The sequence below is a fragment of the Haematobia irritans genome, chromosome 4 (assembly GCF_050003625.1).
Source record: "Haematobia irritans isolate KBUSLIRL chromosome 4, ASM5000362v1, whole genome shotgun sequence".
NCBI classification, from domain to species: domain Eukaryota; kingdom Metazoa; phylum Arthropoda; class Insecta; order Diptera; family Muscidae; genus Haematobia; species Haematobia irritans.
In genome coordinates this window covers 179,491,651-179,517,489 of record NC_134400.1, presented here as the reverse complement: position 1 = coordinate 179,517,489, position 25,839 = coordinate 179,491,651, and the positions used below count along the sequence as shown (strand labels likewise).

Below are 25,839 nucleotides of genomic sequence, written 5' to 3'. Positions count from 1 at the left end.
CCCCATCCTACACTGAAAAAACAGTGAACCCACCAGGAAAGATAACTTTCGATTAATTTTAGAAAATTTTGAATTTTTTTAGAAAATTTTAACTAAACAGTATTACAAGCGCTGGCATCACTCCGATATGGTAAAAATAAGTAAATATTTTTCGACAAATTCAAGAAAATTTATTAGACATAACTAAGTTTTTGCACTTGTTAAAGAAAATTTTGTAGTTTTAAGAGAAATCTTGGAGTTCAAAATTGCAAGAATGTCTTTAGTGCCATACGAAGTTCATGATGGACATATTTTTGGTAAAATTTACAAATTTAAGGAAATAATGAACTATTTTGTGAGAAATACGAAATTAGGAAACCTTTATGCTTTATTTTTGTATAATTTTTTCTTGTGTTTTAGTTCATTTAACTAACGTACGCAAAAAATTATTTGAGTAAAGTAAACTTTTTCCAAACATAATGATTCTATGAACTAATATAAAGTTAAATTGGCTTTAGTGAAATAGAGAGTTCACTTTTTTTTGAGTGTATGGTGGAGGGTATAACAAGTAAGGAAAGTCTAAATTCGGGCGGGGCCGACTATATTATACCCTGCACCACTTTGCAGATCTAAATTTTCGATACCATATCACATCCGTCAAATGTGTTGGGTGCTATACATTAAGGTTAGTCCCAAATACATACATTTAAATATCACTCGATTTGGACAGAATTTGATAGACTTTTACAAAATCTATAGACTCAAAATTTAGGTTGGCTAATGCACTAGGGTGGAACACAATGTTAGTAAAAAAAATATGGGAAACATTTAAATCTGAAGCAATTTTAAGGAAACTTCGCAAAAGTTTATTTATGATTTATCGCTCGATATATATGTATTAGAAGTTTAGGAAAATTAGAGTCATTTTTACAATTTTCAACTAAGCAGTGGCGATTTTACAAGGAAAATTTTGGTATTTTGACCATTTTTGTCGAAATAAGGAAAACATATATATGGGAGATATATCTAAATCTGAACCGATTTCAACCAAATTTGGCACGCATAGCTACAATGCTAATTCTACTCGCTGTGCAAAATTTCAATTAAATCAGAGTAAAAGATTGGCCACTGTGGTCATATGAGTGTAAATCGGGCGAACGATATATATGGGAGCTATATCTAAATCTGAGCCGATTTCAATAAAATTTGACACACTTGACTACACTACTAATTGTACTCCTAGTGCAAAATTTCAACCGAATTTGGGTAAAACTCTGGCTTCTGGGACCGTATTAGTCCATATCGGGCGAAAGATATATATGGGAGCTATATCTAAATCTGAACCGATTTCAATCAAATTTGGCACACTTGACTATAGTGCTAATTGTTCTTCTTGTGCAAAATTTTAATCAAATTACACACAATTTTTTTTTTTTCTGATTCAATCACCAAATTAATTGATCCAAATAATTTTTTAATTGAAATGTCTTCAATCATGAAAATGATAGTATCAATCACAGTTTTAATTGGGCATAGAAAAAATTCTTGATTAAAAAATTAATTGATTTTTTCAGCAAATTTCAATTAATTTTTTAATTGATTCAATTAAAAATTTAATTGATGTTGATTGCAAAACTCAATTAATTTATTAATTTAAAAAGGTAACTATTTTTAATTACTTTCTGAATTGGCTTAGAGTTTTTATTTGGATTAACAAATGATTGTTTGAAATACATTTTTAATTAAAAATTAAAAAAAAAAATCAGCACTTTTTTAAACTGAATTAGTCTTCCAAATTTGATTAAAAAGTTAATTGCATCAATTAATTTTTCAATTAAAAATTTTAAAATTTTCAATCATTGACTTAATTAACATAATGTTTCTATCATGATTAAAAAGTTAATTGTATCAATTAATCTATTAATTGAAAAAATGTTCAACTTCAATTAACTTTTTAATTGGAAATATTTTGGTGATATTTTTTTCTGTGTAGGGTAAAACTCTGGCTTCTGGGGCCATATAAGTCCATATCGGGCGAAATATATATATGGGAGCTATATCTACATTTGAACCGATTTATTCCAAAATCAATAGGGTTCTATTCCGAGCCAAATTTGAAGTCGATTGGACTAAAACTGCGACCTAGACTTTGATTACAAAAATGTGTTCACGGACTGACGGACTAGATGGACATGGCTATATCGACTCAGGAGCCCACCCTGAGCATTTTTGCCAAAGACACCATGTGTCTATCTCGTTTCTGGTTATTGCAAACATATGCACTAACTTATAATACCCTGTTCCACAGTGTGGCGCAGGGTATAATTAGGTTTTCTACACTAGGTTTACGACATACGTTACGCAATAGTCACAGTTTGCGACAGGCCAAGCCTGTTTATAAGGAGCTTATATACAAAGATTTTACCAAAATCGGTCTATATGGGGGTTATATCAAAACATGGACCGATACCCACCATATTCAACACACCTGTTTGTGGTCTTAAAATACCCCTAAATTTCTAATTTCAGGCAAATCGGATAAAAAACTACGGTTTCTAGAAGCCTAAGAAGCCAAATCGGTAGATCGGTCTATATGGGGGCTTTACCAAAAACATGGACCGACACACAACGTATTCGGCACATCTATTTGTTGCCTTAGAATATCTCTAGATATCTAATTTCAGGCATATCGGATAAAAACTACGGTTTCTAAAAGCCAAATCGGTAGATCGGTCTATATGAGGGCTTTACCAAAAACATGGACCGATACACACTATATTCGGTACACTTATATGTGGTCTTAAAATATTTCTAGATTTCCAATTTTAGGCAAATCGAATAAAAACTACGGTTGCTAGAAGCCCAAATTGGGGGATCGGTTTATATGGAAGCTATATCAAAACCTGGATCCATACAACCCATCTTCGAACTTGATTTGCGTGCAGACAAAAGACGAATCTGTGCCAAATTTCCGCACAATAGCGCCATTTTTGAAGACTGTAACGTGATTACGACAGACAGACGGACGGATATGCTTATATCGTCTTACAATTTCTCCCTGATCAAGAATATATATAATTTATATAGTAGGAAATCGATATTTCGATGTGTTACAAACGGAATGACAAACTTATTATACCCCCACCATTCTATGATAGTGGGTATAAAAAACCTCGAAAATCTACAAAAAATACTACATAGTCTATTTATTGTTTATTAAAATATGATAAATATAAAAATCTTACTTTCCCAAAAGCAACGGGAAATATCTTTATTAATTTTTTTTTTACAAATTTCAAATAACATAACCATAGGAAAATGTCTCTTGTATAAATGTACTTATCATAAAAATTAGAAAAATATATATTGAATAATAAAAAAATGATTAATAATAATCAATTGTTAACACATAATAACAATTAAATTGTTTTTAAATTATTGTATTTACATAATGGTATAGTGATCACACATTGTAGGATCTGTAAACTTGGGTAATATCTTGACGCATTTCTCTAATGAAGAATGAACTCCTCGAAATAGATCTGCATTTATATTGATAGTCATTTCATATCGAATGCCCAACAAGGGATTGTAGACGATTAGGGTATATTGTTTTTTCAAATTTTGATGGTAATAGTTTTCATAATAATGGGCCAAAGTATAGAAGAACATCTTGCTGCATTTCCTTGCATATAGCTCTGGACGCATAGAAGTGGATACTTGCAAAATTACCGAGTCATCAAATATGAAGTCAGGAACTCCAATTAATATTAGTTCTTCACATGACAATTCACAAAATTGTTTATACGTGAGACGATCGTAAGGTAAACTATTGATGAATTCTTGAATAGCCCTTAGATTAGCATAATCCACCTCCATGGCCATGACATTGTTGACATTCTCCATTTGTTCCGTAAAAGTTAGACGTTGTGACATGGCAACAATTTTAATTTCATTCACAATATCTATAGCATCGAATTTCGGATCGATATACTTTAGATAGGATGCGGTCAATAGTAATTTGATTTCGCAATTTTCGTAAGAGTTATTGTTTAGTATGCGTTCTGTATATCTATCCATTAGAGGTTGTTGGAATTTTTGACATAAACATTTACGTATGAATAACTCCATAAATACTCCATTGTATGCATACAATTGGGAATCGTGAACACTTTGCGGATATTTAAAAGTGGGTCCAACTTGGTAGACTTTCCAATCTTCTCCGGGGGTCCAATTTAAGAAATTTGGATAACGTTCAATAAAATTCGTTACGGACACGTAGTAACTGGGTGAATTAGCTAAAAGTATAAGAGAGATAAAAAATTACTATCAATCATCGATAATCAACAAATAGACGGACGAAAAATACTGTTTTTCATATGGTTAGGGTGTAAAAGTTATATGTTTGGAACTCCAATTTTTAAACACAACATTTTTAAGTACAAGCATATAATGTTCATAAACTATAAACTATAAACATAAAATGTTTGTAAATATAATATGCTTAGATGCAAACATATATTAATTTAGAAATAGTCTATTAACATATATGTGTTTCAGCGTTGGCAGAATTGTTTCACCAAAAACCGCTAGATTTGCCCAAAAAAAAGCCAAAAAAATTCTAAAAATAGCTAGATTGAAATTTAGCAAACTTAAAATGCATATTATTTTAATTGTATTCATTATACCCTGCGCCACACTGTGGAACAGGGTATTATAAGTTAGTGCATATGTTTGCAACGCCCAGAAGGAGACGAGATAGACACATGGTGTCTTTGGCAAAAATGCTCAGGGTGGGTTCCTGAGTCTATATAGCCATGTCCGTCTGTCCGTGAACACATTTTTGTAATCAAAGTCTAGGTTGCAGTTTTAATCCAATCGACTCCAAATTTGGCACAACTATGTGTTTTGGCTCAGAATAGAAACCTATCAGAAATAGAAACCTATTTTGGAAGAAATCGGTTCAGATTTAGATATAGCTCCCATATATATCTTTCGCCCGATATAGACTAATACGGTCCCAGAAGCCAGAGTTTTACCCCAATTTGGTTGAAAATTTGCACTAGGAGTACAATTAGTAGTGTAGTCAAGTGTGCCAAATTTTATTGAAATCGGTTCAGATTTAGACATAGATCCCATATATATCTTTCGCCCGATATGGACTAATATGGTCCTAAAAGCCAGAGTTTCGGCCCAATTTTGAAATTTTGCACAGGGAGTAGATTTAGCATTGTAGCTAAGCGTGCCAAATTTGGTTGAAATCGATTCAGATTTAGATATAGCTCCCATATATATCTTTCGCCCGATATGCACTTATATGGACCCAGAAGCCAGAGCTTTATCCCGATTAACTTGAAATTTTCCACAAGGAGTACAATTTTCCACAAGGAGTACAATTGGTAGGTTCAGATTTAGATATAGCTCCCATATATATGTTTTTCTGATTTCGACAAAAATGGTCAAAATACCAACATTTTCCTTGTAAAATCACAACTGCTTAGTCGAAAAGTTGTAAAAATGACTCTAATTTTCCAAAACTTCTAATACATATATATCGAGCGATATATCATAAATAAACTTTTGCGAAGTTTCCTTAAAATTGCTTCAGATTTAAATGTTTCCCATATTTTTATACCCTTCACCACTACTGTGGTACAGGGTATAATAAGTTTGTGCATTTGTATGTAACGTCAAGAAGGAAAAGTTTGAGACCCATCGTTTAGTATACCGATCGTCTTAGAATTAAATTCTGAGTCGATTTAGCGATGTCCGTCTGTCTGTCTGTCTGTATGTCTGTCTGTTCAAGTATTTTTGTGCGCAAAGTACAGGTCGCAGTTTAAGTCTGATCCTCCTCAAATTTGGCACAGGGTCGTTTTGGGGAACAAAGACGCTCGCTATTGATTTTGGAAAAATCGGTTCAGATTTAGATATAGCTTTTATATATATCTTTCGTCCGATTTAGACTCATATGACCACAGAGGCCAAAGTTTACTACCGATTTTCGTGAAATTTTGCATAAAGAGTAGAATTGACATTCTACCAATGTTTGGTAAATTTGATTGAAATCGGCTCAGATTTAGATATAGCTCCCATATATATCTTTCGCCCGATATGGACTAATACGGTCCCAGAAGCCAGAGTTTTACCCCAATTTGGTTGAAAATTTGCACTAGGAGTACAATTAGTAGTGTAGTCAAGTGTGCCAAATTTTATAGAAATCGGTTCAGATTTAGATATAGCTCCCATATATATCGTTCGCCCGATTTACACTCATATGACCACAGTGGCCAATCTTTTACTCCGATTTAATTAAACTTTTGCACAGGGAGTATAATTAGCATTGTAGCTATGCGTGCCAAATTTGGTTGAAATCGGTTCAGATTTAGATATAGCTCCCATATATAGCTTTCGCCCGATTTACACTCATATGACCACAGAGGCCAATTTTTTGCTCCGATTTAGTTGAAATTTTGCACAGGAAGAATTATTAGCATTGTAGCTTTGGATGCCAAATTTGGTTGAAATCGGCTCAGATTTAGATATATCTCCCATATATAGCTTTCGCCCGATTTACACTCATATGACCACAGAGGCCAATTTTTAACTCCGATTTAGTTGAAATTTTGCACTGGGAGTAGAATTAGCATTGTAGCTATGCGTGACAAATTTGGTTGAAATCGGCTCCGATTTAGATATATCTCCCATATATAGCTTTCGCCCGATTTACACTCATATGACCACAGAGGCCAATTTTTAACTCCGATTTAGTTGAAATTTTGCACAGGGAGTAGAATTAGCATTGTAGCTATGCGTGCCAAATTTGGTTGAAATCGGCTCCCATATATATGTTTTTCTGATTTCGACAAAAATGGTCAAAATACCAACATTTTCCTTGTAAAATCGCCACTGCTTAGTCGAAAAGTTGTAAAAATGACTCTAATTTTCCTAAACTTCTAATACATATATATCGAGCGATAAATCATAAATAAACTTTTGCGAAGTTTCCTTAAAATTGCTTCAGATTTAAATGTTTCCCATATTTTTTTTACTAACATTGTGTTCCACCCTAGTGCATTAGCCGACTTAAATTTTGAGTCTATAGATTTTGTAAAAGTCTATCAAATTCTGTCCAAATCGAGTGATATTTAAATGTATGTATTTGGGACAAACTTTTATATATAGCACCACCAACACATTTGACAGATGTGATATGGTATCGAAAATTTAGATCTACAAAGTGGTGCAGGGTATAACATAGTCGGCCCCGCCCGACCTTAGACTTTCCTTACTTGTTTTTTACTAACATTGTGTTCCACCCTATTGCATTAGCCGACTTAAATTTTGAGTCTATAGATTTTGTAGAAGTCTATCAAATTCTGTCCAGATCGAGTGATATTTAAATGTATGTATTTGGGACAAACCTTTATATAGTTATAGCCCCCAACACATTTGACGGATGTGATATGGTATCGAAAATTTAGATCTACAAAGTGGTGTAGAGTATAATATAGTCGGCCCCGCCCGACTTTAGACTTTCCTTACTTGTTTTTTCATTAAATTTACAACACGAATCTTAGAAATTTGCGTACCTCCGTTAAAGTCAATTGTCCTTGATGTAAACCAAATTTCCCTTAAGTTAAAGAAACACTTTTGTGATTTACAGAAATAATCTTTAAATTAAGTACACTGAAAAAATAGTGAACCCACCAAGGAGAAAACTTTTGGTTAATTTTAGAAAATTTTGAATATTTTTGGAAATTTTTAACTAAACAGTATTACAAACGCTGGCATCAAGCCAATATCACAAACATAAGTAAATATTTTTCGACAAGTTCAAGAAAATTTATTAGACATAATTAATGTTTTTTCACTTGTTAAAGAAAATTTTGCAGTTTGAAGGAAAAAAATGGAGTTCAAAATTGCAAGAATGTCTTTAGTGAGATACGAAGTTCATGATGGATGCATTTGTAGTAAAATTTAGAAATTTAAAGAAATTATGAACTATTTTATGAGAAATACGAATTTAGTAAATCTTTATGCTTAAATTGTGTATAATTTTTTCCCCGTTTTTTAGTTCATTTAACTAACATACGCAAAAAAATTATTAAAATAAAGAAAACTTTCTCCACACATAATAATTCCATGAACTAAAATAAAGTTAAATTGGCTTTAGTGAAATAGAGAGTTCACTTTTTTCTTGAGTGTAACATCTTTGAAAGAAAGTTAAAGAACTTCAAAATGTTGGATCCGGAAGTGGTTCTAAATTGGTGCAGAAGTAATAAAAGTTACATGGGCTTATCATAGGGCGAAAGTAATCTTATTAAGCATTCGCTGCATTGATCTCGCATTAGTTCTTCAGATGTAATGATTTTTCAGTATTTCGGATTTTATTTAAGAATATTAGGGAAAGACAAAATAAATTTTTTCTTAACTTATCCGACATTTACCTCTACGTAAAGATTTTTTGAATAATACTAGCCAATGTTTTATAACAAATTCTAAGACTGCCTAAGAGAAATGTTCCTGTACATGGTACACATTCAGAAAATTTTAATTTATTGGTAAAACTGCGTAAAACAAAGAATCAACGCAAAAGAACTTTTTATGAAGTGAAAATTAAGTCCATCTCTAGAAGAGCATTTTTGGATGTACCTTAAAAGTAATGAGTTAGGAAGAACTTCCTATTTTTTTGTTTTTTGCTGGGAAATTAAATAAAACTCAAAAACAAATTTACTTGGATCCAAAGATTTTGACCTTCCCTTTAAGGATTTTTGTATTGATCCCCAGCCGCAATGTAGCTTCATTACAATAAAACAATTTTTATGGCGTCAAATTGTTTTAAATTTATAATCTATAAAATTAAAATTAGGATACAAATCTCATTCATGAAATCTTCATTTGAAAATCGTTACCTGAAATGGCAAAATTCGAAATTATTGTGAAAAATAAATTTTATAGGGTTCTCAAAATACTAGAGTGGCTGAAAACATACGACTTTGAGATTTAAAGAACTCGACTCAATTTCGGTGAAAATGGTTCTAGCACTTAGAAATCCCAATTTTCTGGTTAACGTATTCGCAAAACAAACAATATTAATCCTCCATGAAATTAAAAACGCAAGGAGTTATAATTAACTACTCGTTTTGCCTTGTTTTGAACTCGCAAACCAGATTTCGTATAAAAGAGTTATCAAAACTATGCTTTCCAATAATTCACAAATCAAGCAATTCAATCAATAGTTAAATACAGATCATATAAAGGGTGATACGGTCAAAATTTGGTCAATATAAACTTGATGTATTTCTTTCAATTTTGCATTTAAAAAACCTGAACACCCCTCATTTTGAAGGTGTGTGTGTGTTGCTCCTATTTTGATTTTGGAATTCACTCTTCAGTTGTCAAAATGCCGTCCAAGCAAGAAGAGCAGCGTATCAAAATTTTGCTCGCGCATCGCGAAAATCCGAGCTACTCGCACGCAAAGCTGGCAAAATTGCTAAAAGTTGCCAAATCAACCGTTACAAATGTAATTAAAATGTTTGGGGAACGTTTGTCGACAGCCAGGAAGTCTGGATCGGGGGGAAATCGAAAACCGGAAGCCGCTGAGACGACAAAGAGAGTTGCCGGTAGTTTCAAGCGAAACCCTAACCTCTCTATCCGAGATGCCGCAAATAAGCTGGGTGTATCGTCTACAACCTTGCATCGAGCCAAAAAACGAGCCGGACTATCGACTTACAAGAAGGTAGTGACTCCAAATCGCGATGATAAAGAAAATACGACGGCCAAAGCGCGATCCCGGAGGCTGTACACGACGATGCTGACGAAGTTTGACTGCGTGGTAATGGACGACGAAACCTACGTCAAAGCCGACTACAAGCAGCTTCCGGGACATAAAACTGTCAAAGTTCGCAAAGAAATATCTGGTTTGGCAAGGCATCTGTACCTGTGGCTTGAAAAGCAGCATTTTCATAGCTTCCGGGACTGTCAACCAAGAAATTTACGTAAAAGAGTGTTTGAATAAACGTCTGCTGCCTTTCCTGAAGAAACACGGTTTTTCCGTACTGTTTTGGCCGGATTTGGCATCTTGCCATTACGGTAAAAAGGCCATGGAATGGTACGCCGCCAACAACGTGCAGGTGGTTCCCAAGGACAAGAACCCTCCCAACACGCCAGAGCTCCGCCCAATTGAGAAATACTGGGCTATTGTCAAGCGGAACCTAAATAAGACCAAAAAACTGCTAAGGACGAGCAGCAGTTCAAGGCAAAGTGGCTTTCTGCGGCTAAGAAGGTGGCTGTACAAAATCTGATGGCAGGTGTCAAGCGTGAGGCCCGGCAATTCGGAGTTGGAAAAGCAAAAGCCTAACTGAATATTTTTCCTCAATTTTATACTAATTGAACTTGAAAAAGAAATTTAATTTGATTTTTTAAATAAACGCTTTCACCTATTTACACGCGTTTTCCCTTGACCAAATTTTGACCGTATCACCCTTTAGTACAATCACACTTAAATAGATGGAGCTCAAGTAAATGTTGAACCACATAAAATATCTATTAATCGTAAAAATCTGGAATACATGGATAACAATTTTGAAGTCAGATTGGTTGTACCAGTCGTCAGTTTCCAATTGTTCTTATTGGTATTTTGAAAATATATTTTCCAAAAAATTGTTTCAACAATGTTTTTTTTTTTTTTTATTTTCCAAACAAATATCTAGATGTTATTATTTTCAAAAATACAATTCAAACTAAAATACAAGCAAAACAAAAATCAGAACAGAATTGACGGCCACGTATTAAATTTCATGTTGTACTTTATACCAGGGCTGTGGAGTCGAACCAATTTTGCTCGACTCCGACTCCAGCATTTTTCATCAGCTCGAGTCCGACACCGGAGTCGACTCTGTGTAATATAACTAAATCTCATTTTAATTCCACTAATTTGTAGTTATATTGTGGGGGTACCGTAAGTGGATCGATATAAAGTATCGTATTTATTTATGTGTGCAAAAAAACAGGTCTTAATTTCACATTAAATGCCAATTAAACTCTATATTTCAAATTTAGGGCAATGTTTAATAAATAAAATAATGCTATAAATACCCATCATAATATGAGAAGATACCAACAGTTATAAGTATTTGTGGACTAAAATTATTGGTACTATATCAAATCCTTTAAATTTGTTGCGAGCTATATAAAGGTTTATATTCCCATAAGCATGAATTTGAATCTGAATCTATTTAGACAAAATTGTATATACTTCTACAAAATCTATGTACTTAAAATTTAAATCTAACGTTATGGGACGTAACACAATTTTAACAAAACATAAAAAGACAAGAAAAGTCTAAAGTCAGACGCGCCGATTATAATATACTCTGCACAACTTTGTATTTAGATCCACATTTTGATAAAATCTTAAATCAGACTTCTACAAAATCTCGGACAATATTTGGGAAATATTTATAATTGTTTAGACAATTTCGCAAAAATGCATTTATGATTCATTCATTGAAAAATTTTAAAATTTGAGTCATTTCTACAAGTTTTCGACTTAGCAGTGAGTATCAGTGAGCATACAATTTTGAAAAAATTTTTGTCTAGTAAATAAAATTTTGCAAAATTTTCTACAGAAACAAAATTTTGACTAAATTTTCTATAGAAATAAAATTTTGGCAAATTTGTTTATAGAAATCAAATTTTGACCAAATATATAGAAAGAAAATTTTGAATAAAATCTTTATAGAAATAAAATTTGGCAAAGTTTTTTTATAGAAATAAAAGAAGTTTTTTTATAGAAATAAAAGTTTGGAAAAATTATCAATAGAAATATAATTAAAAAAAATTGTGTATCAAACAAAATTTTGCAAAATTTTCTATAGAAATAAAATTTTGCAAAATAACATATTCTATAGAAACAAAATTTTGACTAAATTTTCTATAGAAATAAAATTTTGACTAAATGTTATATAGAAAAAAATATTTCTATAGTAATAAAATTTCGAATACATTGTTTATAGCAGTGAGCATCAGTAAGAAAAGAAGTTTTGAGAAAATTTGCCATAGAAATAAAATTTGATAATTTTTTCTTATATAAATAAAATTTTGAAAAAATTATCAATAAAAATACAATTTTAGAAAAATTTTTGTGTAGTAAATAAAATTCTGCAAACTATTCTACAGAAACAAAATTTTGACTAAATTTTCTATAGAAATTAAATTTTGACAAAATTTTCTAATAAAAAATTTATTACTATAAAATTTTGGCAAAATTTTCTATAGAAATAAAATTTTGACCAAATTTTCTATTAAAAAATCTATTACTATAAAATTTTGGCAAAATTTTCTATAGAAATAAAATTTTGACTTAAATTTTTATAGAAATAAAATTATCAATAGAAATAAAATTTAAGAAAAAAATGTGTGTAACAAACAAACTTTTGCAAAATTTTCTATAGAAATAAAATTTTGCAAAATATTCTATAGAAACAAAATTTTGACTCAATTTTCTATAAAAAAAAATATTTCTATAGTAATAAAATTTTGACAAAATTTGCTATAGAAATAAAATTTTGACAAAACTTTTTATACAAATAACATTTTGACAAAATTTTCTATAAAAAACAACTTTAAAAAAATTTTCTGTCAATATTCCACATATATATATGGCCTTAAAATAAAATTAAAAAAAAAATAATTTCGGGCATTAAAATGGATCGATCCAGCCCATCTGCTAGTCTAACATTTTAGGAAACATTAAAAGATAGCCGTACACACAAAAAAATTTTTTTCTGATTCAATCACCAAATTAATTGATCCAATTAATTTTTTAATTGAAATGTCTTCAATCACGAAAATGATAGTATCAATCACATTTTTAATTGGGCATAGAAAAAATTCTTGATTAAAAAATTAATTGATTTTTTCAGCAAAATTCAATTAATTTTTTAATTGATTCAATTAAAAATTTAATTGATGTTGATTGCAAAACTCAATTAATTTATTAATTAAAAAAGGTAAATATTTTTAATTACTCTCTGAATTGGCTTAGAGTTTTTATTTGGATTATCAAATGATTGTTTGAAATACATTTTTAATTAAATATTTTAAAAAAATTTTAACTGAATTAGTCTTCCGAATTTGATTAAAAAGTTAATTGTATCAATTAATTTTTTAATTAAAAATTTTAAAATTTTCAATCATTGACTTAATTAACTTAATATTTCTATCATGATTAAAAAGTTAATTGTATCAATTAATTTATTAATTGAAAAAATTTTCAACTTCAATTAACATTTTAATTGGAAATATTTTGGTGATATTTTTTTCTGTGTAATTGGAAGTTGATTTTCATTTACAATCATGCTGTACATTGATCGAATGAATAACGCAATGGAAGCTAATTTGCGTAAAAATTTGCTTAGTTACAAAAATATGAAGTGTTTTAAAAAATTTGGTTTAGCCGGAGTCGGAGTCGAGCAAAATTTTTACGACTCCGACTCCAGCAAAATCTTCAGACTCCGACTCCAAGATTCGGACTCCGGCTCCACAGCCCTGCTTTATACCACTAGAATGAAATAGTTCTGAAGAATGAATAATAGAAATATGTTTTCTTTATTAAAAAAATTAAACTGAATAATTAAAATGAATAATTCTCAATATATTATTTAGGTTGTATGAATTTTCTTATTAGGCCACTACTTTTTTCACTTAAAAATAAATGTTAATTCAAAAATTCAAGTTATAACAGCGTAAATTATAACAATTATAAATTATAACAAAGTAAACATGTTTTTCCTAATTAAAAAAAAAAAAAAAAAAAAAAAAAAACTTTAAACCAACTATGCAAAATCATGAACATAAATTTTAGCCAGTTTGAAGCATTTTAATCCAAGAATTTAAAATTTTAGTTTATTTAAATGTTATTTCTTTTAATCAAAAATTTTGTTTTTACTTGCTTAAAAAACATACCACTTTAACGGAAGAAAGTTATTTTAAATAAAAAAAAAAGTAATTTTCCCAGATTCGTGCCTAAATTTAATGAAACAAAATTTAACGCCATACAATTTTACAGTTTTGAACTCCATTTTTTTTTCTTGAAACTACGAATTCTTTTAACAAGTGCAAACAAAATATTATTTTAAAAATTTTGTTTAATTTATCGAAAAATATTTACGTATTTCTAATATTTTCCTTCCTGGTTGGTTCACTTTTTTATAGATAAAGGTGGGTATTAAGTTCGAGTTTAGCCGCTAAAATTGCCATTTTTTCACGATTACTTTTCTTAATTAATCCACCTTAAGGAATACAAACTTTGTGAAAATTTGCTTTGGGGTATTCCCCATCAAGTTATAATAAAATTTCCAACAAATATGTATAATTTTAATGTCGTTTTTTTACTGATTCAGTTTTCACTTTAGCCACCTTAAGAGCGAAAATTAGTATAAGAAAAAATAATATTCACTTGTATTAAATGTAGCTGTCAATATCAAACACCCAATTCTCCGATTCCGAAAACGAACTGTTTATGCCATTTTTATAAATATATTCCAGCAATGGAAACCCTATTTTAATCCGACCTTGAGCCATCAAAATCCCCACTAAATTCTTATTTAGGCCAACACTTGTCAAACATCAATCTTTTCGTCAAGTACAAAATGTCATAGATGAATTTCCGTTTTCTCCAAAAAAAACCTCTGTTCTTTTTTTTTCTCTACCAACTTTCAGACTGGTAAGATCGTTATCCAATGAAATAAATCCTAATTTATATTAGTCCAAATTAACCTTACTGGTTTTTCATTTTTTATCCCTCTTTTCTTTTCGGCTCCATTGGGAATACTCTCTATTGAGATTACTTTGGAATAGCAAAATCATATGATTTTGTTTTTTGGCTTACGAGTTCTTTTGTTCATCCTAGATTAACTACCCCTCACCTCAACATTTTGGTCCACTTCAAACCGGATTGCATACCAAGAGACACTCGAAGATTTCAATTCCATCTCGTTCATCACTGCTCCCATCGCCGAGAGAACACAACAGGTTAGTTTACATCATTGCTTTGCTTACCCAGTTATTCGTAAACCAAGCGCTGTGAAGTGAGTTTCAAGTGATTTTTGTCCGAAAAGTATATATTTTATCCAAATTACCACGTGGGGCGAAAAAATTTGCCCAGGAAAATTCTATGAAAAGACTATTGTTATTGATATGAATAGCGAGAGATACATTGAAAGAATTGAATTGTGAAATTAACTAATTTTGGATTGACAGAGAAAAAAGTAATTTCAAGAACTCCACAACAAAAAAGTTACAGCGCCTACTAAGAAAAGTTATTATGGTGAGTCCCTGTGGAAAATTTTATCACATATGTATGTCGAAAATCACGATTTTATGATATGCGCCGCATGTTCGACTAAGTCAAGCTTTAATCTTTTATATGGCTCACGCTTGTCGATGAAGTTGATCATCAATAAACATATGTGTGTACACATATTACATATATGTTAAACTTACAGAGTTGAAACACATGTCACATGAATGTATGAGACTTTTTTTTACAGCTATCGTTTTTACTTTTATTCTTGTCACTGTTATCAAAGGTTCTTTGTACACTTTAACACTGCAAGAGATTCCCAGTTTCTCTTCTTCATTACATCTCTCCCATTGGTTATCTCTTATATCGTTCACTACGTTATTTTCACTCATTACTCTTAGTTTCTAATCAAATGCACCAGCTCAATTCCATTTAGTAATCCCCACATCCCTCTCCGATTACTGGCCCTATATACATTGTGTATTTTGGTCTCTTGCTTTTTGATCGCTACTCTATTCTGGTGAGCTCCCCTCACCACTCATTTTATGTCCAAGTCTAGCACAGAGTACTATATTGGAAAGCTGATATGAGAAGAAACGAGCAAAACAAAGATTCTGAAAAATTCCAATAAAAAACTGCCATCACCTGGAAGGCACCCCAATAACGTTTTTTTTTACTTTTGTATCTCTATCTTGTATCTTGTCTTACAATCTTGGGTTTTTTTTTTTTTGGAAAGGTGTCTAACCCATCAGACAATTTACAACTGGTATACTGATTGTATTTGGGAGGAGTTTTTCATCACTCACATAAAGGGCGAACTATTTATATGAATTCTACTTGAGACACTTGGAAATAGCGATCTAATTAGTTATTCTCGTTGACCCGATTTTTTTTTAATTCTCCCTGTTTCCAGGGGAGGAGGTATGTAATTGTGGGATCCTTTATTACATTATACTTTTATATACATTGTGTTCCTACTACTTTATCCATGGTCCAGACTGGTTACACAGGAAAAGTTTATCGTATGATAGTGATTGACGACCTCCTACGAGAATTGAACGATATTTCATTCATTTTTTTTGAGACTTCCTTTTGAATTGTCATGGTAAAGAAACTTTACTGAAAGTTTTTTTTTTTTTTTTGATTCGTCCTACCATTAACGAAATACTCCATTTTTCTTGAAGTCACAAATTACATAGAAGTGATTCATACTATTGTTGGGCGATATTTTTGTTTTGATTGAACACTTTACAGTAGTTGAAATGTATGAAATTTTTTAATGCACATAGTTCTTCGCACATACTGGGAGGATAAAATTTCATTGGGCTGTCGAAAATTTCTCGAACACGAGGGATACGATTTGTAGAATTCAGCTGAAACGGTGGAAAAATAATATTTGTTATTTTTTTCTCTTTGGCTTGTCTGCTACTAGAGTCCATTATTATTACATCTGCCACATTATGTCCCTCAATAAATTTATTCTCCTGGCCGACCGTTTAGTTGAGTTTGAGGCCTTTCTTAATGATAAACAGACACCTTTAGCATCGCGATTTATCGTCGAAACTCATCAGGATGAGCTGAAGGGCATTTGGCGCGACTTGAAGCTGTCTTGCGAGCAATGTCTTTCTGACATCGAGCAGGAAGCTGCTGAAGAAAAAGAGGCCGGTAGAGAAGACGAGGCTAGTGATGTAGCTACCGTAAAGAGCAAATTCCAAAGTGCCTATTCAACTTACAGCCGTTGTAGTGCCAAATTGCGTGAGATTCTACACGAGCTTTCATCTGCGCCGACAAATGTGCCTCCGGCACCAATAGTTGCCCCGGTACCAACCAGTACCACCCAATATGGCTTCAAATTGCCCCCATGCGAGATCCCCATATTTCATGGGGAGTACTCCTCATGGCCGACTTATAGGGATATTTTTACGGCAGTGTGCAAAAATAATCCTAGACTGAGTCCGGTAGAGAGATTATTTCATCTTAACCATACCACAAAAGGGGAACCCCACGATATAGTGAGCAAAGTGCCCCTGACTAATGAGAATTTTGATGTAGCATGGTCGAATCTTTGTGCGAGATATGAGAATAGACGCGTATTAGTGAATATTCAGCTGAAGTCCCTCTTTAGTTTGAGCACCATTACTATTGAGACAGGGGAGTCGTTGAAGGCCCTTCAGAGGGATATTAATGCGTGCATTTCACTGTTAAACTTGTATGGTGTCGATGTCAATAGCTGGGGTCCGATTTTTGTATTTGTGTGTTGCAAATGCCTCCCAGACAACACTTTAACACTATGGGAACAGACCCTGGAAAATAAGGCCGAGATTCCGAAATGGTCGGATCTTGACGAATTTTTGACCAACCGTCACCGGACTTTGGAATCTGTATCGGAAATAAGAAAGTCCGATAATACTTCCAGCAGTCATAACAACAATTCGACTGGAAAGAAGTCCAATCAGACTCGGAAAGACATTCGAACATTCCAAAACAATGTGACACAGGGCAAGTGTTCTCTGTGCCATGAGGGAAATCATGTCATCCGGAAATGCCCAAGGTTTCTTAAGATGGATGTTTCACAAAGATATCAGGAAATTAAGAAGAATGGTCTTTGCGTGAATTGTTTTTCAAGGGTACATACGGTACAGAAATGCAATAGCAAATTTTCATGCCAAAAATGCTACAAGCGCCATAATACGCTCCTTCACAGGGAGAACGAGTCTATGCCATCCAGCTCAGCTCTTACGAATGCAAAGAAAACATCATTTTCTGCAAATGCATCAGATACACCACCTCTTATTCCAACTTCCACTCAATCCTCCATACAGTCCACAAATATGGGGAGTGGTGTAATTCAATCGTGCTTCGCTAGTGATTCGAAGGGAGTCCTACTAGGTACTGCAATTGTACACATTAGTCATTGTGATGTAGCGTATGTTGCTAGAGCCTTGGTAGACTCAGGATCACAGGGCACTTTTATATCAGAGAGGCTTTTCAATACTCTTAAGCTCCCTTTTAAACGTATAACAGCCCAAATCTCTGGTTTGAACAATACTGTCTCTGCTGCTGTCCAGAAAGAGTGCTCGTTAGCCTTACAATCTGTTCGTGATCCGAATGTAGAAGTTTTAGCTTCGGCTTTAGTGGTTCCTCACTTATCTGGAAACCTCCCGACACAGACTATTGATCTATCAGCTTTACCAAATATACCAGATATACCACTGGCCGATCCGCTTTTCTTTGAAAGTTCCAAGATCGACTTACTTATTGGTGGAGATTTGCTTCCGTCAATCATGCTATCAGGAATTCAAAGAGAAGTTTGTGGTAGCCTCCTGGCCCAGGAAACGGTATTCGGATGGATCCTTACCGGGCCTGCACCAGTCGGTTCAGTTTCCTCGTTTTCCTCAATTGTTTCATATTTTTGTGAAATCTCCTTAGACAAGGAGATTTCACGTTTCTGGGAGGTGGAGGACCTTCCACGGAAAAAGTTTTTGTCCCAAGCTGAGAATTTTTGTGAAGATTTATATCGAGCTACTACGAAGAGAAACGTAGATGGCAGATATGAAGTTTCGTTGCCTTTTAAGCAAGATTATCCTTCAAAAATCAGCATTGGACCATGTAGAGACATTGCTTTGGCACAATTTTACAAAAATGAGTCCCGACTCCTCCGCAACCCTCTATTTAAGAAGGAGTATGACTCAGTTCTACAAGAATATGTGGCACTAGGCCATATGAGACGTGTAGAACCATCAGATACTTTTACTTCCGTCCAGCATTACTACCTCCCTCACCATGCTGTAGTTAAGCCAGAGAGCACCACCACTCGTGTGCGTGTAGTTTTCAACGCGTCCTCTGCATCATCCAATGGCATGAGCCTCAATGATGTTTTACATCCCGGCCCCATATTGCAACAAGATCTTATTGTCCTGATACTGAGGTGGAGATTTTTCCGCTTTGTCTTCAATGGAGACATAACCAAGATGTACAGGCAGATTTTGATAAATCCAAATCAGACACAATTTCAACGTATCCTCTTCCGTGAGAATCCTAATGAAAAAGTCCATGATTTTGAATTGAGAACAGTGACATTTGGGGTAAACTGTGCCCCATTCCTAGCAATCCGTACTATGTTACAGATAGCTGAGGATGTTCATCCAACCAATCCATTAGCCTCAGAAATTATTCGTAACTCTATGTATGTCGACGACATCATAGCGGGTGCTCATTCTGTAACATCTGCATTAGAATCTCGGAATCAGTTAATTGACGCATTGAACTCGGCTGGTTTTTGTATAAGAAAATGGACATCAAATTGCAAAAATTTGATCTCTGACCTGCCTCCGGATCACCTGCTCCACGAAGATTTCCTTGAACTCGACGACAAAAGTATGGCGAAAACCCTTGGCATACGCTGGAATGCGTTGTCAGATTGTTTTTTGTTTTCGATTCCCCATATCACGAGTCCGTGTAATTATACTAAAAGAGAGGTGTTATCTCAGATATCGAAGTTGTTTGACCCAGCGGGATGGTTAGCACCATGCATCGTTGTGGCAAAAATCATTATGCAACAGATCTGGATCGACCGTACCGGATGGGACGAGAAGTTATCTAAAGACTCATTGCAACGGTGGAAATCTTTTCAATCTTCTTATCCGATCATGAGTTCAATTAAAATACCCCGATGGTTTGAATTCTTTCCAAACAGTGAAGTTCAACTTCATGGATTCTGCGATGCTTCCGAGAAAGCATACGCAGCAGCCCTCTATATCCGCATTAGCCATAATGGAACTGTCCGATCGCATCTCATTTGCAGCAAAACTAAAATTGCCCCTATAAAAACGTTGTCAATACCAAGGTTGGAATTGTGTGGGGCTACTTTACTTGCTGACATGATCGATCATCTTGTCCCACAACTTCAAATAAAAGCATATTCTTTATATTGTTGGACTGATTCAACAATTGTTTTGTCCTGGCTAGCAAAACCCGCCTGTTTTTGGAATACATTTGTGGCCAATAGGGTGTCTAAAATCACACAGGTTGTTAGTCCACCGAATTGGTATCATGTCAGATCGGAAGCCAATCCAGCCGATCTGGCGAGCCGGGGAGTCCATCCATCAGATTTAGCACATGAAAATCTTTGGTGGCATGGACCGGAGTGGTTAAAAGATCATCCTTCCAAATGGCCTAGATCTGAAGATACTTTTCTGAATCCTGTTGAAATCGAAAAAAAGCATATCAAGGTTAATTTTGCCTATTTTGAGAATTTTGACGATATTCTTGAGAGATTCTCGTCTTTTCCTCGGGCTTTGAGGGTCGTCGCATATATCTACAGATTTTTCTATTCTACTAACCCACGATTCCGGGCCAATTATCATAGGGCGTCCAAAGAAATCACGACATATGAAATTGTAGCTGTCCAGAACATACTCATATCCATGAGTCAGAAAGCTTTTTATCCAAATGAGTATATGTTACTATCCGCTAAAAAGCCAGTAACATCCACTAGCTCTATTGTTAGTCTAAATCCGTTTATTGACCCAGAGGGAATTATGCGTATCTGTGGAAGATTGGTTTCGTCACCTGCCTTAACTTACGATGAAAGGCATCCCATTATTCTATCGTATAGCTGTCAGTACTCTCGTTTGCTGGTGAAATTCATTCACGATATTTCTCTTCACGGTGGTAATCAATTGGTACAAAAGTTAGTCCGCACGAAGTATTGGATTCCCCGAGTGAAGAACATGATAAAGGCCACAATAAACAGGTGCAAGCCATGTGTTATTTACAAGCACAAATGTCAAAAGCAATTAATGTCAGCACTGCCTCCAGAAAGGTCCGAAATCTCTCGACCATTTTCTCATACCGGGTTGGATTTTGCTGGACCTTTCGACATTAAAACCTATGCTGGGAGAAATTGTCGCATAACAAAAGGGTACGTTTGCGTTTTCATTTGCTTTTCCACGAAAGCAATCCATCTCGAGGCCACATCTGATCTCTCCACCCCAACATTCTTGGCCGCTTTCAGCAGATTTGTCTCGAGACGAGGATGTCCATTGTATCTCCATTCTGATAATGGGACAACATTTGTAGGAGCCTCGAAAGTCCTTACAAAGGAGTTTATTCAAACCTCTCGGCAGGCAATTACTTCCAACTATGCCCATCAAAATATAACGTGGAAATTCATTCCCCCGGGGGCCCCTCATATGGGTGGACTCTGGGAAGCAGGGGTGAAAAGTTTTAAGATCCACTTTAGAAAAGTAGCCCAGAATTTCAAACACACATTCGAAGAGTTTCAAACCTTGCTGTCCAAAATCGAAGCATGTTTAAACTCAAGGCCACTTTCTCCCATGTCTCAAGATCCAACTGATCTGTCCGCCCTTACTCCAGGCCATTTTCTAATAGGCTCTCCAATCCTGGTTCCAATTGACCCCAACATTCTTGAAACTCCTATGTCAATTGTAAACAGATGGCAACGACTGAAAGCGATCCATCAGCATTTTTGTACTAGATGGAAGGACGAATATCTTAAGGAGTTACATAAGCGGTATAAATGGCAAACTCCTACAGATAATTTAAAAGAGAATACTCTGGTTGTTGTAAGAGAAGAAAATCTGCCCCCCAATTCATGGCGGTTAGGTAGAGTGACTAAAGTATATGCTGGTCGCGATAGCAGAATTCGTGTGGCAGATATTCTTACTGCCAAGGGCACCATTACTAGGCCTGTCACAAAATTAGTGACTCTCCCTTCTGGCACCTCATTTTCTTAATATCCTTTATGTTATCACAGCAATGACAATAGCTACTTTAAAACAAAACAACAAAAAAAAAACTGAAAAGCAGCTTTTATACGTATTTACAGCTAGTATGCGAACTAATAAGCCCACAAGAAGAAGCCATAATACAAGGTCCTCAAAAAACAAAGAGAGGGACCAGATGTACGCTTGCCGATTATGCCGACAAAAACATGCCCTTCGGAAATGCCGCCGATTCCTAAATATGAACATAATTGAGCGATCCAAAGTGGTGAAGAAATTCGGATATTGTAGAAATTGTTTAGCTCATAAACATTCGCAAGGTAGTTGTTTTACTAAGACTGGATGTAAATACTGCCACCTACATCACCACAGTTTACTACATACTAATGAACGGCTGCAAAATCAACGTTCCACTGCCTCTACCGCTAGTACATCAACTAGAAGACAGTCACATAACCGCTGCAACACCAACCAGTCTTCTGTCGACTCTCTTAAAAACGCATCTATTGGGATTAAGGCTAAAAAACGATCACTGTCTCCAACTTCCCAAAATCCTAGCACGTCACTTTCGTCAATCCTTAAACAAAATGTAGTGACGTTGCTTCCAACTGCCATAGCTCGAATTGAAACCCCGAAAGAGACCCGGAGGGTCCGCTGCTTATTAGATTCAGGATCCAAGCAAAGCTGTATATCCTCTAAGCTTATCGACAGATGGGGACTCACGACTTTGACGTTGGATGAGGAGACCATATGCCCATTGACTCTCCATTCACTACACGAATCTACAGTTAAGATGGAAATTATTTTACGGGTAAATAATCGCATTACCATAAATACACCTAGCAAGTCATTGCCAAAATCAATTGAGAATAACTTTCACAACCTATTGCTTGCTGACTCGAATTTCACTCAAAGTGGTCCCATTGACCTCATTCTCGGAGTAGACATATACTCACGAGTTATCCGTGAGGGAATTATAAGCCGATCTGGTCTGCCAACAGCCCAAGACACCATGTTTGGGTGGACAATTTTTGGCACCTGGAGTCAATAGTTACTCCAAACTCAATATAATATTTTACTTGTCCCATACAATTCAAACGTACTTAATGAATTATGATACATTTCGCACTCACTTGAATACTCACAGAACTTGAGGTGACTTAGCAATTTGTAAACTACCCTATCTATTTTTTTTTAGAGTATACGATTATTAAAATTACTCAATGAATTAAATTATCTATAATTGTTTAAAGATAATATTATAGCTACTAAATGAATTATAACCTTATTTTTTATGAAACCAACCCTATGCTATATATTGATTAAATTTTGTTTTGAATTATTGTTAATTTAGATTTTTTTTAACAAGAGAAAACGTATATTCCGTCTATGACATTCGACTTATGTTTCTATTGCCGCCTCAGCGCAAGGGGGGCGGAATGTTTATGCCATTTTTATAAATATATTCCAGCAATGGAAACCCTATTTTAATCCGACCTTGAGCCATCAAAATCCCCACTAAATTCTTATTTAGGCCAACACTTGTCAAACATCAATCTTTTCGTCAAGTACAAAATGTCATAGATGAATTTCCGTTTTCTCCAAAAAAAACCTCTGTTCTTTTTTTTTCTCTACCAACTTTCAGACTGGTAAGATCGTTATCCAATGAAATAAATCCTAATTTATATTAGTCCAAATTAACCTTACTGGTTTTTCATTTTTTATCCCTCTTTTCTTTTCGGCTCCATTGGGAATACTCTCTATTGAGATTACTTTGGAATAGCAAAATCATATGATTTTGTTTTTTGGCTTACGAGTTCTTTTGTTCATCCTAGATTAACTACCCCTCACCTCAACACGAACAAAAAAATACCGCGAAGAAAATTAAAACAAATACAGCAGCGACAAGAGCGACAACAACCGAACACAAAAAAGATACCAACCTGAATACCGCGAAGAAAATTTAAACAAATGCAGCAGCGACAAGTGCGACAACAACCAAACACAATGATACCAAAATGATTTTCATTAAATATTTTTTTTATGTACAAAATAAAATGAAATATAGTAATACAAGTATTATTATGATTTTATATGTATAAAGTAAAGTATATATTTTAATTTACCTCTTTCGAAATTCATGTTGGAAATATTTTTTGTCTGTTTTTTTTCAATTGGAGCGATCCTACTATGGTGGTGGTTTAAATGAGACTGTAAAGAAACTAGCAGTGTTTCTTATCAACCATCAAGTGATGACGCATACAGTATTAATTCCATAAAATCTATTTATCGATAAGTATAATATGGGTAATATCGATTATAAATAATAAGGGTACTATCGATTATAAAATTAATTGCCAATTGCCAGATATTTCACAACTACAATCGTTAAATTGAAATTTTCAATTCTTGTTGAATCTTAAAATCAAAAATAATGATAATTTTTTGCAGTTATTTATATATTTTTTTTTGTTTGCTTTAAAGTTTCATAAATAAAAATTCAATGCGGAAAAATGATTGTAAAACATAATACATTTAATTACAATATGGTTTTTCATGATTTATTTATTTTATTATTATTAGTATTATATAATTCTCAATATATGCCTATGCCTATATTTAAAGTTTTTTTTTATCTTTAAACTAAAGATTCGATAATTCATTTAAATCTAAAATGTTTTTCTTTATTTTTGGGAAAATTTGCCTCACTCTAAATACATACGAATTTATCGGAGGTAATTAAGAAAAGATTCGTGTCTTAAGTTTAGTGACAAAATGCAAAGATTATGAATTTTCTTTTAATTAAAACACCTTTGTTTTAATATTGTAGAAATTGCGTGTCTTAAAATTTAGGTTGTATGAATTTACATACTACTTTTTTCACTTAAAAATAATTAATAATTATAATGTATCCTGTTAAAAATAATAACAGAGTAAACTTGTTTTTCTTAATTTAAAAAACAAAAAAAAAAAAAAAAACTTTAAACCAAATACCCAAAATCCTGAAAATATATTTTATCCAGTTTGAAACATTTTAATCCAAGAATTAAATTTATCAGTTAATTTAAATGTTATTTCTTTTAATCGAAAATGTTGTCATTACTTGCTTAAAAACCATACCACTTTAACGGAAGAAAGAAATTTTCCAAGATTCGTGCCCTAAATTTAATTAAACAAAATTTAACGCCATACAGTTTTTACATTTTTGAACTCCCATTTTTTCCTTCAAACTACGAATTCTTTCAACAAGTGCAAAAAAATGATTATTTCTAAAATTTTTCTTGAATTTGTCGAAAATATTTACGTATTTCTAAATATAATCTAATATTTTCCTTCCTGGTTGGTTCTCTTTCTTATAAATAAGAGCGAAAATTATATAAGAAAAATAAGAAGAATTAGAAGTTTCAATAGTATTAAATGTATCTGTCAATATCAGCTTATATATGTGAAACTTTAGCGACACTACTCACTTCTCCGATTCAATTGCGAAAACGAACAAAAATATACCGCGACGAAAATTAAAACAAATGCCGCAGCGACAAGAGCGACAACAACCAAATACAAAAAAGATTCCAACCTGAATACCGCGAAGAAAATTTAAACAAATGCAGCAGTGACAGCAACCGAACACAAAGATACCAACATGATTTTCATTAAATATTTTTTATATACAAAATGAAAATAAATATATTAATACAAGTATTATGCTGTTTTTTATATAAAGTATATATTTTAATTTATATCCTTCGAAATTCATGTTGGAAATAATTTTTATTTTTTCAATTGGACCGATTAGCGATCTATAAA

The 25,839-nt window shown here is 33.4% G+C and overlaps 1 protein-coding gene across 1 annotated transcript; it reads right to left on the bottom strand.

The window, feature by feature from the left end:
- Positions 1 to 3,212: 3,212 nt before the first annotated feature.
- Positions 3,213 to 24,260, bottom strand: LOC142232821 (uncharacterized). The gene is made up of 2 exons (XM_075303512.1): positions 24,159 to 24,260; positions 3,213 to 4,277 (listed from the first exon to the last, which is right to left on the bottom strand). The coding sequence occupies exons 1-2, from the start codon at positions 24,172 to 24,174 to the stop codon at positions 3,424 to 3,426; spliced, it is 870 nt and encodes a 289-aa protein (XP_075159627.1). The 5' UTR covers positions 24,175 to 24,260; the 3' UTR covers positions 3,213 to 3,423.
- Positions 24,261 to 25,839: the final 1,579 nt, after the last annotated feature.